We start from the raw sequence: 17,481 nt of genomic DNA, 5'->3' as shown, positions 1-17,481 counted from the left end.
GTAAAAATATTTTGCAAAGTGATGGTTGTATGTGCATACGTGCTTTGGTTGTATTTCAGAGTGCAACTGGACTTAATTTTCTTGCTTAATGTGAGTTGCTGTAGTTCTTCAGTACAGTGTGACACCTACTTCCTTTTTAGAAAGCAGTACTGAAAAAGATGAAGTAAGTTAGGGTCACTAGGATGGCACAGAGCAAAAGTCTTGAAGCAGACAATGCCTGTGTTGCAAACACTGCTATTATCCTAATTTTAGAGCGAGGTAGCAGTAAAGACAGAGCAGCTTGGATTTTGATTCACACTAGCAGCTCAAATTTAAGATTGTAGATAAGTGAGTTTGAGATTTCTAGCAAGTTAAAACTTATCTTTGTCTTTTCTGCCAACTTCAGTTAAGAATGTGTTGGAGGTTTTTGGTTTTTTTTTTGGTTTTTTTTTTTTTTTTGGTAAGATGAGCAATTAAATACTCTTCCCTGATAAGATGGTGGGCATTTTTGACCTTATGGAGCAGGGTACATGCCATGTGCTCTGGTTGTATGTAGGAGTTCATATGGGTGTATATGAGAATTACTGCATGGTGACAGGGTGAACTGTGCACCATGGAGGTGGATAAGCCCTCGTCCATGGTGGCTACAGAGAGAGGTTCTTGGAGTGAATCATCTTTAGCATTTCACCTGCGTTTCACCTGTGATCTTGTTGGTTTCATCTAAAAGAGAACCCTGCAGCAAATTAACGTCCACACAGCACCAATGAAGAGCTCACCACAGGGAGTGGAACAGAAAAAAGTTCTTTGACAATGTAGAATCGTAGTGTAATTTAGGTTGGAAGGTACCTCTGGGAGTTGTGTATTTCCTGCTCAAAGCAGGGGGAACTTGAAGTTAGATCCATCTTTGAAGTCAGATCACGTTGCTCAGGTCAAGTCAAGTTTGAATATGTCAAGGGTGGGCATTACTCAACTGTGGACACTCTGTAGCCTTTGTGGTATGTGGACATGCCTCATGTGCTTTTGCAGAAATGATTTTCATGAGACTCTGCAGGATGAATCTTGTAGCACAAAGAACTGAATGCACACATCTCTCTAATCTTGCTATTGACACAGCTTTTCATGTGTCTGTGATTGAGATCTAGATTATGCAGTCCAGTTCTGTGTCCCACATCTCCTGCTTAAGTCAGTTCTGCTTTTCTTATTGTCTGTAGGGGGACAGCTTGATGGTTTTGGTAAGAACTGTTGTGGGAAGAAAACTGGTTGTATTTTATGGTCACATGGAGACAGTGGGGCAAAAGCTAGAACATGTTGCAGTGGAAATTGAGAGATTTAAGGTAAGAGGTGGTGCATCACAGATTTGTCATAAATATTGTTGAACCAGAATTTAAGATGCCTAGAACCACCTCATGCTCATTCAGAATTTAAAGAATAATCGTGACTGAAGATCTGAAAATAAGTAAATATTTTCAGTAAGATGGCCTTGCCGTGGAAAGTTGGAAATATAGTATCAGTATGGGTTTGGCTCGGTGCTCTTACTGGTGCCCCAGCATTCTCAGAGCACCACTAGATGCATGGCACAGGAAACACAGGAGATTTAGTTGTATTATATAAATGAAACTTGACGGCATCTTCAGTGTATAGAAATTTGTGTCTCGTTTGTTTCAATTATTGTAAAAAAAATTAAAAGTTAAAAATTTGCATTTTCTAAAACTGCTTCTCCCACATACTATCACTTCATGTTCCCATCTTCATTCTTTTACATTTATGATACTGTACTGCAGAGCATTTTCCAAAGAGGGCCTTATTAAAACTTCTGAAAAAAGGCTCTCATTTATTTCCCTTCTACAGTAATCAAACTAGGCTGTTATGTAGTTTGTTAGGGTGTGGTCTCTCTTCCCATAAAAATTGGTTGAAACTAACAAGCTGAAGCAATAAAAGTGCATGGAATAGACTTCTCCTTTCAGAGTTGTTAACTTTCATTCTTCTATTTCCCTTGTAGTATACACCCATGTACTGTTCTGAAGTCCGTTTTTGTCCTCCTTTAATTATTGGTGGAAGACTCTCAAAGAGGAGGTTTTCCTTTACTGTCATCTTCGAAGCACCTGCAGAATTAATTTCTGTCTTTATTTCCAGTGATTCATATTCAGCCAATGGAAAAATGCTTTGTCTCTGGAGCGTGCTGCTAGGCGAGCATGTAACCTATATACTATGCTGGAGTACTCTGTGTGTGTCTGTGTGTGTGTTCATGTATATACTATAAATCCTTGCTTTTTCCTTAAATTGCCTGTAAACCTTTCCAGGCACAGTTTTTAGCCAGTTTGCTGACTAAGCTTTCACAAATACCTTGCTTTGCTGGGAAAGCAAGCCCCCTTTTTTCTGACATTTTAAGTCCAGCTGCATTGTGTATTTATAATAAAAGGATTAGGTAGGAAGGATTACTCCACCCATTTTAATTGCATTCCTCTAGTTGGGTGTAAATTATATTTCTGCCCTCTGGGTGTGTAGTAATTGACCCAATTATTCATAGTCTCAGTGGCATATGTTACAGTTCTTTCAGATCAGAATGTTATCTAATTTGATGGCACTTTTCTTCTTCATAATCAGTCTCTTGTATTACATGTTGATCAGCTACATTGGAAAGACAAAATTGAGGTAAACATAAAAGTACATAGCAAATGTTCTTATTACTCTTTTATGTAGAAGGAAATTGAAAGTGTTCTTCATTTTGAACTTGTTTGAAATCTTGTGGCAGTAGGAGATTTTCCACAGATTTTAGTATTGCTACAGTATTTTTTTTATATTCAGAGTATTTAAACCCCAAGACATTGGTTTTGTGGTGTTTCTTCAGTATATTAATAGATATTTCAAATTTTACATTTTCCCTGGTTGGCTAATAGCACTAGTATTACTCCTTTTGAAGCCACACTATCCTATATCTCATTTTGGGTTGAGTAGCTGCTGTTGTGTTGATTTCCCAAGATGAAATATGAATGAAGGTGTAAACCATGTTGTGATTAATGGCTTTGTTTAGGTGTGTGTTTAAAAATAAAACAAAAAACCATAAATATTAATACCAATGTATTAATAATGCTATTTTATATCCAAGGTAAGTTTTAACTGCAGTATTAACTGGATTTGTTCTAAACAGTATTAAGGGATGAACTTTTTACATTTGTTATGAAAATTAGCAGCCCGCACTTATCAGGGCTTGATGTTGCTTAAAGTGGTGCTGAACCATTAAGATAGAGGACAAAAGGGAATAAATATGTAGGAAATTAGGCTTTGTTAATTATGCTGGTATCAGACCTTTCTTTCCATGGTATTTGATACAACAATTTATTACAGGTCTTGGTTAGTGTATATATGTACTTTATGAGGTTTTTTTTTAAAAAAATAGTATTACCCTCTTGTGATCAATATTTTTAAATGTGGAAATCTCTTTTTAGGAATGCTAATGACTGCCAATGAAGCCCCTAAAATGAATATCTATTATATACCAGTAAGTAATACCAGTTGTTGCTGATATTGCTCTTTAAAGACACAATTGTTTGGTGCCATTCAGGTATTTCAGTTGAAATTCATGTCTACATTGTCTGAGTTGTCACAGTAAAGTAAATTTAGGTTAACTATAATTTATTAATGTAACATGTTAAATTACTTTAAAAACAGCCTTTTTTAAAATTTGCCTTTTGCTGCCAGTTTAAAAACTGATTAGTGGCGGTAGAAAATTCAGGTGGAGCTTTACTGGAAAAAGTAGGTTTTTTGATAGCTGATCAAAAAGTATTCCTAAATAGGGACTATAAGTTTCAAGATAATAACTTTGCTTTGTTGTGAAATATTTCATTCGTGTCTTTAATATGTGGTATACAGTGACATAGTCATAGCAGTAAATACTCTTCTCTGTTCTGACAAAGAAATGATATTGTGTGGCTTCAAATATGGCTCTTGACTGTAGCTTATGCTCAATGCCCTTCTGCAATTGCAGCTTTTCACTGGGTAAGCTTTCCAGTTGAAAGGCTCAACTGTAGGTTTAACTATATGTTTTATCTCTTCAGATTTGTTTTAGGGAGACTTAGCAGCAAGCCTTCTGGTGTCAGGGAGTGGTACAGAAAATTACACCTGCATTTCACTCTTGGTTTAGTTTCTACAGTGCGTTCTCTAGAGGTTTTTTTGTCCTGATAGAAGATAAATAGTAGGGATACCTATGTAAATGTTGCATGCAGAATAGCTGACCAGACTCTAAAAATTTGTGCACTTCTTAATTAATTTTATTCACATCTTGGACAAACTATAATATATATTTAACTATTTTTTTAAATCAGCCAAAAAGTCTTCATGTAGCTAATTGATTTTAAAGTAACTTAAATTTAATTTTTTTCAGTTCATTTCTGGTCATCCCCTGCTGCCATGTCCACTCTGTATGATCTTGATTTCAGGATGGAGATTTATAAGTTTATTTCTCTTTGTGGATTAGACAATACATACATGTTGTATTTGTGTGTCTAAACACAACAGTATACCCCTCTAAACAATTCTGTAGTCTGATGTATTTACTTACATTATTAGATTTTTGCATTTAAAGAGATGTGGAATTTTATACATGAATTGTATAAAAACTTTATACATTTGTATAAAGGATGTTCTTCGGATGTGAATTGCCTGTTTCCGTAACTCAGCTCTAACCAACTCGCGTTTTATTAATGGGCGCTTTCCATGCTTTGGGCAACAAGGGGCACAACAAATACTTTTCTATTTATGGCAAAATGCTAGCTGTAGTTAGAAGGTGAACACTTTTTTTCCATTTGCCTTGTCCCTTATAAGGTTGAGAGAGTAGCTCTCCAAGCACTTCTTTTTATCTATTGCCTTTTTTAATTAATGGATTAGGGAAGACAAACTCACATATTTTCAAAATCTGATGAGTTTTTAAAACTGGAGTGTACTAGTTAGTTAATTTAAGTTATCCAGATGGAAAAAGCATTCCTTCTGTCACTAAAGGTAAGGTTCAGCTTTCTGTCTGAAAATTGTGCACTGAGATTATTTTTTGTGCAGGTGTGCATGATACATGAACTTGACAGCTGTAGTACATTAGAGGTGCACATTCAACTTAGCCAGAAAGTTATTTCATTGTCTTGATTGTCACCAGAGATGGTTTGTTAGAACTTGTTCAAGCTAGTATTACTTTGAGTATTCTTGCACATATTGTAAATCAAAATGAAAAATACTTTTTGCTCTCTCAAAAATCTCACTCTCATTGAATGCCCTGTGAGTACTGAATTCGTGTTTCTGAAGTCAGACAAGTAACTTTTAGTTAGGAAATACAAGCACTCTGTATTAGATCTCAGATCATACCTAGAGAGAATATTGCAAACTTAAGTTCTGACTAATACTACCTAGAATTTTTGCAGCAGTCAGGCTATTCCAATGAAGATTAACATAAATCTTGCCCTAAACCATCTTCCTTTGTCACTATCCCCTGATTTGTGGTACCTGAATCTGCCTAAACTTGTTTGGATGATACCTTTTTATGGGTTTTACATTCATGGTGACATGAGTATACAAATGGACCCAAATGATGAATGTTAAAGCATAAATCCAAATATCAGTTCTATTTTTGAAATATTGTTGTATACAAGAAAATTGAAAATTTATTTCAAAGGCTACTGCCCAGATTAAATTTGCTTTTCAAATAAGCTAAACTTCTCCAGTTTGTGTCAATGGCTTTGAGTTTGAAAGCTGTTTAACATACCTTAAATACTGTCAGTACTTTTTTAGTTGACAATCTGTAGTTCATTTCAAAACATGTAATACTTTAGACAATAGGAAATTTAAATGTAGCAAGAAGAAGTTACTTTGAAATAGAGACAGAATTCTCCCACTCTGGTCTGACTTTTTTACCCTGTCTGCCTTTTTACAAGACTGAAGGGGCTGGCACAGACAGTGTTGTATAATTGAAGGGTGTTTTACTGCATTTCCTAAAAATCAAGTATGTAGCTCACTAAATCTGTTTTTGTTGGCTGTTTTGTTTATTTTTTAATCTGCCTTTTAAATGAAGAAAATATAAAATGGAGGACTTGTGTCAGCCTTAAAGTGCTCCAGGGCATTTTTTATTAAGAAAAATGTAATGTTATTAACACATTCATGTTACAGTTTTATTCCTTGATCTTCCAGGCTAGTTATTTGAGCTCAGAGTTGCACACCTGTCCTTTGGTTTCTCTGTCAGTACATGATTAATACATGGGTTTTTTTCATCCTTGGAAGACTTACTAATTTCCTCGCACAGGCAAAGAAGTTTAGTTACATGGGCCTTTGGAGCGAAACTTTGAAGAACTGTATTACCTGATCTCTTTTCATGGTTTCATTTTCTGTCTTTTTCTGAGAACTAGGATTCACAGTTTTTATAATGAATAACATAATTTTCTCTTTGTTTGTTTACTTTAAGGTAGACTTGAATACTACTAGAAATGTGTCCTTTGAGATGTTGACAGGAACTGAGTTACAAGCCTTGCTGAATTCTGTAACAGAATAAATTCCTGGGGGAAATGCTACTAACTGTAAAGGACAGTTATGTAAATAAAATCCATTCAATTGCCCATGCCCCTCATTGGCCCATAGTGCTAGTAATTATTCTCTTGTTTCAAATGCTCATTGGAACAGCTATATGAAATTGCCATGGCTATGATCAAGGAGGATACTTAAAATCCCAAATGTATGGTGCTATGCTCTTTGTAAGGAAAAAAAAATTCACAGCAGTGGGAGTCTCGCAGAGCAGGAGCGTGTATGTTCATGGATGGGTGCAGACAGACCCAGCATCCTCTGTCCATGATTGGAGTTGGCCAGACAGTGCAGGACTGTGCCCAACCCAGCATACCCAGCATCTCAGCAGGTTTTATTAGTGTGGGCACAGTGCTGTGCTAACACAGCTACATGACTGCTGAACTGGAGCTGGCTTGTGTCCGGCCAGCTTGGAATGTGCTCCGACTGAGCTCATGTCTGACTGAATTATCTGTGTATGTGTGCCCGTTCTCTCCATTGTTAATGCCAAAGCTAAATTTCCATTTCAAACCCAAAAAATTACTGTCTCTTGAACTTCAGGATTATAAAAGATTTGACAGTGTGTATCATAATATTGCCTGTAAATGAAATGGCACGCATCAGCTTTTCCTGCAGAAATTTCATCAGGATAGGTATGACAGTTGAGGCTAGGAATGTCTGAGAACACTGCATTTCTTATAAAAAAGTAAAAAATCACTGCAGTTTTTTCTTTTGTGTGCAAAGCTTTAAGTAGAGGAAATACAAGGTGATTTTTTGCTTTTCTAGAAAGGACAGACAGGTTTGCTTTTAAATGGCAGGGTACCTCATATAAGTACACAGTGCAGAGTGAGCAAAAACCAAATTGACCGTTGAAATGAAATGTTTGTGTTACATAGGTAACATCTTGAGTGGCTTAGCTTGGAGACTTTGTTTTTGTTTTATTTTGTTGGGCTTTAATGAGGGCAAGTGCCTCTGACTGGAAGTGGGCTGTTTGCCACTCGTTTAATAGCTAACTTGCAGTTTATGCAAACATTTGGAAGCTGCTTCTTGCCAGCTGGCTTCCTGGTACATCACTTTGATGTGTGCCTCGGGAAGGTTGAAATGAAAGTTGTGTGTGCCTTGGGATAGTTTTTAGACTACTGACTCAGAAACGTAAGTTGAGTCGATAGTGCAACCAGGTCCTGGCCAAAGAAGTGAAGAGAGGCAGAAGTTCCACTGACACATGGTGGTCCACTGGCCTGGGATCTAAGATGAGTCAGATTCTCTTTAATTGAGGCCGTCATGTTCCCTGACATACAACGTTGTCTTTGCAGGTTGTACAGAAAACCCCCTACATGTCAGCTCCTGTGTGTTCTGGGCGGAGAACAAGGGGCATAGATGTTACTCTCGGTGTTTACTTCTGGTTACACGAACCCATCTGATCTTAGCACAGATGTTGCAAATCAGTCCTGTCTCATTTATTGGACTTGAAACTTTGGGCTACACATACATACTGAAACTGAAACTTGGTCTATTCATTAGACTGTTAAAAGAAGAGAGCAATTAAGACCGTAATTAATTGAGTGTAATATTCGGTGTTCTGGATTTTTTTTTATTTTCCTGCAGTCTTGGCAGAACACTCCCTGTTGAGGCTAGAAGCAATGTACTTTTGGTGTAGTGAAGATATTAAGCTCTTTGAGAAAATATAAATCCTGGAGCACCTCTGGCTTCTTTTCAGGTAGTTTTGGAAAATAATTTGATATCCTAGCACTCTCCTAGTTCAGGGCTGTTGGAATTATAAACTGGAAATATTTCAAGAGCAAGTATTTCTTGCCTACTCAATGATTCCGTTTCTCCAGGAGTATAAGGGTTCTGGTTTCTAATACAATACCTACTTTGGACATGTGGCTCTCCTTATTGCTAGAAATATTGTGAATTTTGTCCTCTTAAAATTGGGTGGCTTTTCAGCTAAACCAACCATTGCTGATACTTCTTGCCTTTCACACATTCTTTAACTAATTTTGTTTTCAATTTTTTTTAGTCACTCCTCTAGCCTGGTTTAATTACTGTTTATCAGCATCTTTTTGTTTTGAATATTCCTCAAAAATGCTTCTCCTTAAAAAAAAGTTCTTTGGATTTAGATAAAAAAAGTTTTAGAAAACCTTAGAAAAACTAGTTTTTCCTTAGTCATTAACCCTGAAATAACATAATCACTGATTAATGCAACAAATCCTATTAGCTTACATGTTTTCATTTAATGCTCTGGGTATTTGGTGAAACATCTGTAGAGGGACCTTGTACTGAAGGAAAAACAAGTGAAAGCAGTTTTTTAATACCTTAGTTCATCCCCTTTATTTCTTTCTGGGTATTTGTTTGGAGTAGTTCTAGAATGTAAATTAGGGATGAACATGGTTTGATCTTACGCATCCAGATGAGCTGTTTCTAAATGGCTGAATTGACCAGAGTTGTGTTCAGTTCACTCACTGACAGAAAAAGCATTTATCTGAAATAGGTAGGTATTTTCTGTCAGTCTGGTGACAGAGTGCTCTCAGCAGTTCTATACAAGATGTTATGACCATCAGATACCTGTCTTTATAGTCTGTGATTTTTCACTTTAAAAGGTGTGGGAGGTTTCTCCTGTATTATACTCTCCACACTTACCTCTATGGTTATAGTTATATGGTTACTTACCTATATGGTTATATATATGGTTCATAGTTTTATGGCTCTAAGACTTACATTCTCATCCATTTGGGATCTACTGATTGGTTTTTTTCTCTCTTGGGTCTTTATATGGTGGGAACACAAACCTACCTGTCCACACCTTGTACTTCATGCCTTTAGGGACAGTGTTTTGTATAGTCAGCTGTCATTCAAATAGTTTGTGGGTGCTGTTAGAGTTACAGTGAGATCTTATGTACAGATTTTTGGCTTCTTTGTGGTAAAAGCTATGAATCAAATGATGCAATTCTTTTTATATTTGTGTCTGGCATTTTGACACTAAGAGAACAGATTAGCAGTAGAGAGTAAGATTTTGATTTCTTTTAGAATATTTTCCTGCCTTCTGATTAGCAGTATTAGGTCATTCTGCATAGTGCTGCCTAAAATGTTGTCTTAAAGATCATATGATGAGGCTGTGGGTTTTAGAAGACAGTTATTCATCTTGTTTAATATAGCCCTTCTCTAACATGTTTTTTGTGAAGTGGAAAGCAACCATGAAACTGGCTTGTGCTAAGAGATTTTTTCTATCCTGAAACAGTATATAATGTAGAAAAACATTTCATAGTCTGAGAAAAAAAAAATTGTAAAATAAAATGGTTGTTATAGAATGGAAAATGTTGGTCTTAATCTTAGTTTGTTCATTTTGAGAACTGTGAAATGACTGGAAAGAAGGGTTGTTATGAAGTAGTGTATTACAGTTGAGCTTTGAGGCTGCCAAGTGTCAAAAGAAGAAACTTTCCATTAATAAAAAGATACTGGAGTGCATCTTTGGCCTTTAAACTGAGTTTTGATATATCAATCTTGTAAAATTGTATTTTCCATCCATAACAGTCTAATCCTTTACACAAAAAAAAGTGCCTGGTGAATGATGCGTTACCTATCTCACAGTATTTATAAGCATAGGAAAAAAGTTGTTTATCTTAACAAGCAGAAATGTGAGCTTCCTACTTTTAACCTAAACACTTTCAAAGTGAAAAATAACACACTGGGCTTATTCCCAACAAAGGATATCCTCCATTTCCCATGTGCTGGCTGAGAGACACGCTACCACTTGTCACATGTATGTAGAAGGAAAACACCAATGTGTGATAATCAGGAAAAAATTTCGGATATTCCTGTAAAACTTGTTTTAGATGTTTTTTGGTGCTGATGATGTAGTAGTTTGACATCATGTGTAGATTATGAAGGTATATGAACCCTGCTTAGAGCTGTTGTGGCTGTTGGTGTACGAGGCAGCACTTCTTCAGTATTTTTGAGCAGACAGCAGCATGCTGACTGTAAAGTTATACTTCCTTATAGTTTACATCAAACCCTTCATAGAGCACAGGAGAAAATTCTTAAAAGCAAAAGTTGTATGCAATTATACCAGGTGATTGCTCTGACCATTGATACAAGAATCACATATTTTTAGTGTTGTGACTGTTTCTCAAGCGGTTGGTAGCAATGGACCTTCTGTTCTTGCGTTCTTGTTTTAAGAAACAGGTTTTGAGGAGGGGGTGTGCTCCCCTTTTTTAAGTCCTGAGTATCTGAAAGATATTTTTTATTTCTTAACTTGCACTTGTTCTTTCCTTTGGGCCATCGATTCTTCACTTGATTTCTGAAAATTTAGAGATGCAGTTGCCTAGCTTCAGTCAGTGAAGAGAGAAGCAGTCACAGATACTGAAAATATGTAATTGCTGAAAGGGAGTTTTGTACTGTGCTATGTGTCTATCAGCATGTAAAAAGAATTAGAGTGTTTTAGGTTTTGGATCAGAAAACAAAGCATGTGAGATTTTTGTCCATGTAGTAATTTCAACTAAGTCTTTATTTCATTGCACTTGAAAGTACAGGGTAATTGTATTGTCATCTTCTGCACTGCACTCAGTATTGAACCATGTGTTGTGAGTTATGACTATTTTATGCAGAAATAGTAAAAGTTATGAAGACCTAGGATTTCTATTACAGAAAACCTTAGAAGTAAATAAAACTATCACATATGTGGAAGCTTTTGAATATTTATTTGAAAGGTACTTTCTACTTAAGATTATTTCCTGAGTTATACAAAATTTCTTTAGCATTATCCTCTGCAAAGAAGTTGGTTTATTCTGAGCTTATCTTCAGTATCTCTCTGGAGGAGCTGCACATTCCCAACAGGTAGTTGCTTTTCCTTCCCTTTGTGTTGTCTGGCAATACTTGAATAAACTCACGGAGAAGTCTTCCTCCCAGTTTTGCAAAAAGCAATTAAGCTGCAGTGGTAGGGAGTTATTAGAAACTCACACATTCCTAGATTTCCAGTAGTTTGTCAGTCATGTAAGGTAGACAAAGAGCTGGATTTGCCAGTACCTTTACATCTCTAGCATTCCTTGAATTTCCCTAAAATACAGATGATCCTCCAGTATGTTTTGTTTTAATGACTGTAAAGATACTTATGCTGTAACATTCCTTGGCATCTGGTGTGTACTGTAAGAACTCTGTTGTTCCCAGCCACTTAAAAGCACGAGAGGCAAGATCCTGCACAGTGTGGCAGTTGAGGAATTTTCCTGTCCCGTCAAGAGAAACTGAGAAGGGGACTGCTGGGACTTTGTGTTTCTATTTCATTCATTGGGTGTTTCTTGTTAATTTAGATTGCCATCAGAGGCTATTGCATACATACTAAAGTCAATGCATGTGTTACTGTCATCTGTGTTAGTAGTGGGAGTTTTGACCATTGATGACCTATGCCCTTAGTATTGCAAGAAGTATCATTATGTGTTTAGAAACAGATTTCTGAACATGTTGGAACAGGTAAAAGCTGTGTAGAAGTTCTTTCCTTGTTTAAAATGAAGGCCAAGACAGTTACGAAGTTTCCCACCTACCATTCCCTTGTCTGCCTCTCCTGCAGTCACAATTGTAAATGCAAGGAAAGAACTTCGCGAGTAATTTATTCTTTCTAATGTATCCTGATAGGGTGGAGTTTTTGTTAGACCATGTAAACTATGAAGGTGGTGTCATTTGTGAGGGAGATTGTGCTGGTTCAGTGATTCTTAGTCACTGAATAGTAAATTGACTTCATGAAGGTTCTAATGAGTACCAGAAGCTATGAAAAGGAATTGCTAAGAGCACTTAGTCAGATGTGATGGGGAATGGAAGGTGTGGATGGCCAAAGTATAATGTGGTTCCTGACTTACTGTCAGCAAGGCATTAGCTCAGCTGGGCATACCTGATCTGCGTCTTTTTTTTTTTTTTTTCATGGATAAAGAAAGACCATCCGCAGATGGCCATAGGTAAATAAAACCTGTGAAGTGAGTCCCTGCTGAACTTACTGCACAGTATTAAGGCAATTTACCTACTTCCCTCTGTTTTTACAGCAGATATGCTATAGATGCTGCTGTATTAGAATAAGGACAGACTTTTGGTAACTTTTGGTTTATTTTCAGCTAATAGTTTTGGGAAGGTGCTTGAAGCAGGTCATGGTTGTAACACACTCTTTGAGAAGCCGCTCTCCTTTTTCCTTTTGAGCTTCATTTGATTAGTTGACTTCATGTGAAAGTAATATGTTCTTGTACTTCAAGTTTCAGTGTATCTTTCTGACTTCAACATTGTCTCAACATTTAAAAAATGTAGGGAGTCTGATAAATAAAAGATCCATAGCAGTACTGATGAAGTGTTTGTTTTATGTGTGTCAGAACATGATAGGGATGTTGGTGCAAACATCAGACTCTACTCTTAATGCCGTGGCTGGTAAGTCACAGATGACTTGAGAAGTGTCCCGTTCTTGTTCTGTTGTGTGAAGAAAAGAGCTATTCTGGGAATTTCATTTACAATTTTAAGGAGTAACTTTATTTGCTTGAGGGCGTCTTTTCCCAACATTATGAGCAACTGGACCATTGTCTCCTTCAAAAGATGGAGGCTTCACTAAGGACACTCACAAGTGAGAGCACACCCATGACTGGTTAACTGACTGTAATACTTGTCAGACCAGAGAATATGAGATTTAAAAAAAAAACCAAACCATCATTACATAGCCGAACTGCTTAGAATTATAAAAATAAGTACTCACTATCTGATAACTACCAGGGCGGAAAGATTTAGTTTCTCATTCCTAGAAGATGTGTGCAAGTTCCTGCAGCAGTTTTTGTTTAACACTGGGAAGATCTTGAAAGCAATTTTCCTTTAACATGTTCTCTAAGGAGTAAAACCTCCAAATAGTTGATTTGGCAGCTTCCATAGCATAGTGAAAGGTAGGAAAACCAACTATTCAACCTCTCTGATTAATGAATCTGCCAAAAATGTCTGGATGTGCTGGAGTTAGGATGAGAGAAAGAGCCAATTCATTGTTTAATTCAGTGAAATTTATGAGTGTGTGGGCTTAAAACCAACTGCAGTGCTGTTGTCAGTAGTATGCCAGAAAGGTGCTATTCAGTCTCTCATCGTCATGTCTGTAGTCCACTGAGCTACTTGATATCTTTAAAAGCACCAAATCTACACCATATGATGTAGAGTGAATGAAAGCATGAAATTTTGAAAACTATATGGGAGATTTGTTTGGAGTTTATTCCCCAAACCAATTTAATTTAGAGAATCAAAGAATTGTATTCAGTCCAATCAATAGAATTGCTCAAGAGATTAACAGGGCATATTTGGAGTTGATCAGAGAGCATTCATAGGAAGAAAGAAGATTACAGAAGAATGGCAGAATTCAAAATGACAAATTGTTTGGAGCACATTGGTTGCTAAGGGAAACGCTGTGTATGGAAACGTAGTTGATAGAAACATAACAAGATCACGTGATCCCAAGGCTCCTTCCTAACACGAGCTGATCTCTTGGGCTGGCTATGACTGAAGGCCAAAAGCATAGTAACAAGAACAGAGAGCTGCAGATTTTCATATCTACAAGCTAGAAATAATCCATCTGGGTGTTTAGAGTTAGCAATTACAATTGATTTAATGTTAAGTGTTAACAAGGTGCAGCAAGGTGTTCTTCTCTTGACTTTTCAGTGCATCTAGATGGAAACTTTTCAAAGTTATTCCATACTGAGATCTGTCTAATTCTTAAAATTAGAGAACAAAACATTGAAAACAATACACTTAAAATGAATAGTAATTAATATTTCATGTAATTGCATTAATTAAACTTGGCTATACAATTAGGGAGCTAATTATGTTTAAAATGCAATTGCACATTTCAATCACTGCCCACACCCTGGGGATCACCATTTTTTTTACCACCCTCATTAGACCTTCTGTAATCTCTTCCTCCTGTTAAATGGTGTGATAGAAGCTGAGAATATGCATGCATAGATGTGCATCTGCTTTCTCCAGCAAATATATCCTGTTAAAGGTTTAAGGTGCTTTATCTTGTGCCGTTTCATTAAAAACAAACAAAATTAAGATTTTATTGTTATTATTTGTCTTCTCCAAAGAATTATTTTTGTCTCCTATAGGTAAATATGTATGTGAAGTCATCAAATCAGATACATAACATATATTTCATTTCAAGAAATAATAGTCTAGAAAATAATGTCTGTTGAAGTGCTTTAAGTTTCATTTTTGGTTTTGTTTTTTAATGGGAATGGTGGAATGGAGGAGCCTTCTTGGATTGTGAAGTCAAGTCCCATCTTATCACAAACAATCAGATTGTATAATCTTTTCCTTAAATATTTCAGATTTCATCTGAAAATTAGTTGTTAGTTGTTCCCCACTATCTCCACTTAAAAGGCTGTTAAGAGTCACACTCCTCTGGTGCTTAGGTCAGCTCTAGTTTACAGTGTCTCTGTGATGTATTTATTCTTGTGCAAGCATTACTGTTTCAGAAATCCTCCTTGCTGCCTTTCAGAGTCCTTGCTACAGTTCACATTCACATATACTGGAGTTGTACAAAATGTCTCCACCAACTCATTAATAATTTTACACAATGCACTGTACATAGAGGTCTGATGAAGATCTGAAAAATATGCTATTTTCGTTGTAATCACCATTATTCAAATAATATGGCAGTGAATGATTAAGTTAGTAGAGTTTTGCTACTTAGTAATGGTCTTAGTCAAAATGCATAGAAGGTACCACAACACACAACTGGAAGATTTTTGACAGAAGGTTTTACTTTGAAAATACAAAAGAACTGTGATAGGATATATTTTCTTGCTCTTTTGTTACTAACTGTATCACTATGGTGTGGCATGATATGGCCTTACACAGTTAATTTTTGTGAAACTGAAGTTTCTTTGAATCTGTGTATTGCTGTCTCATGCAGTCACAGCAGATAACACCTCTGCTTTCCAAAGCCTCTGGAACTGTGTGCTTGAATGATGTCCACATACATTAAGTTAGTCTTCTAGAGGGAATCAGACAGTCTAAACCTTCCAAACTCTAGTGAATGATTTTCAAACCAGATTAATGCCGTCTGTGAACATTTTGCATATTTTTGATTGCAAAATACATCAGTGAAGATTGAGGGGTTTTTTGCTGGTTGATTCTTACTACATTTTGAGATCTTGTTTACTGCTAAAAGAATTTATCACTGCTTTGTATGACATCTTCCAGGAAGTTATTGTTTAACATACAGAAAAACAGATTTTGGAACCTGTTTTTACTCCCTGAGAAGGAAGGAGCAACTGTTCAGTCACTTCTGTAGAATTGGTCTCAGAAACCTTCTAACAGATACTTAACAATACTTGTCTGGATGTGCATTCAAAGTAGTTTAATTTAAATCTCTTGACATCTGACTGTGGAAGCTTCTGTACATCCTGGGCTTCTTTTAAGTTGTTGAACATGTTTAATACTAGTTAGGATTCGGGCAGTTTTTCTGTGGCTCTAAGGGCTCTGCAGAGCTGGCTGTCAAACTGTTGAGTGGCGTTTAAAAGTGTACAAGTGCTGTCTGGTGTTCCAAATTGAAGATAAGGAACATCTGTTGTGGGCTGGGAATAATAACTATGCTGTCCTAGGGTTTATTAATTTTAGGAGAATTACAGACCAATGACAGGATGATATTTTCTACAGAAATGCTCAGGAATTAGGCATGGCCATAAGAACATTGCTGTACCATGTAAGACTTCTGATGCTACAAGACTATGAAGTCAAACATCTTGTAGGATAGAATACAAAGAACTGTGATGTTTGAAGTTATTTTAAAATAATATTTAAAAAACATTTTTCTGTGAACATTTTTCTCTTCTGTTTCTAGAACAGTTTGATCTTAGACTTGTTTCTCTGCTCAGTTGCATGCTAGACCATTCATCATACATTGTGTTTTCTGTGTGTAAAGTTAAGAAATATTCTAATGTGTATAAGAAAAATTTGATATTAGGTGGCACAGTACTAATAATTATTAAGTCCACATTTTTTACCTCCTGTGGCTCAGAACAAGGTAAAAGGCAATGGTGAGGTGTCTGCATTACTGGTGTATCGTAGTGGTAAGTTTTGCTGTGGGGAGGAGGGGACTGGTGTGACCCATCTGTCACTCTGCCTTGCAGTGTGGTGGTGGGACACTGTGGGACATCTGTGCTTTGGTCACCTCATGGGTGCTGTTTCCAGTTGGTGAAGGAGGAAGGCACTGGGAGGGGAGCAGAGCACAGAGCACCCCCCACTTGCTGCTGGCTGGGCCCTGCTGGTGGGTGAGGCTCCTCTGTTCATGGGCAAAAACATTTTCAAAGCAATCTTACTAACTTCAGCAGAAATTGGCAGAAATTGTCTCAAGAAGTGGTTATCCTACAGAAAGCAGAATAATAATGAAAAAAGCAAAAGATACTTATTTGATCACTGTTGGTGCTCATGTCTAGTTTTCCTGTCCTAAAAAGAATTTGGATAAAAGCTGAGCCTAGATGTGCACTCATTTAATAATGATTTTTCCATTGGCTGAGTGCAACTTTTCTAAAACTTGCGGAGAAATCTATTTGGTATGTCATAAATATTGTAAAAATTGTATCTGTCACTTAAGTTACATGCAGTTACCTACCTCATAACATTTTCTTATTCTTGCTGTGAATTTCAGTGCATTTTTCTCCGTTAGGTGTGGTAGATTTGTACCTTTCCAATCCAAATTGGCAAGTATATTGATTGACCTACACAAACTCCAGTGCTTTGTTTTGTTATGGTGGCTTTAACAGGGACTGCAGGCCAGGCTGAGGTGGTGCCAATGCTGGATGACAGCAGCTCCAAGGGGTCCCACTTGTGTTGGAATGTGGCCACTGTATGGAAACACACGAGCTGGGGGAAGACAGGCCAGTTTCACTTCTCCCACCTTGTCCCTGGAGGCCCAGTGCAGACCAACCCTCTCAATTGTTGCTTTTGTACCTGGGCACAGGAATGGTGGAA

At 36.8% G+C, this 17,481-nt stretch overlaps 1 protein-coding gene across 1 annotated transcript in view; it reads left to right on the top strand.

The window, feature by feature from the left end:
• NOL10 (nucleolar protein 10) overlaps nt 1-17,481 on the top strand; it is a 50,834-nt gene that overhangs the window by 16,012 nt on the left and 17,341 nt on the right. Inside the window, exon 13 of the mRNA XM_039569603.1 lies at nt 3,426-3,478. Within this exon, the coding sequence (XP_039425537.1) occupies nt 3,426-3,478 (53 nt within the window). The remainder of the gene's footprint in view (nt 1-3,425; nt 3,479-17,481) is intronic.

The sequence above is a fragment of the Corvus cornix genome, chromosome 3 (assembly GCF_000738735.6).
Source record: "Corvus cornix cornix isolate S_Up_H32 chromosome 3, ASM73873v5, whole genome shotgun sequence".
NCBI lineage: Eukaryota > Metazoa > Chordata > Aves > Passeriformes > Corvidae > Corvus > Corvus cornix.
Note: the sequence above shows the minus strand (reverse complement) of the source record. Positions and strands in the feature narration are given on the sequence as shown.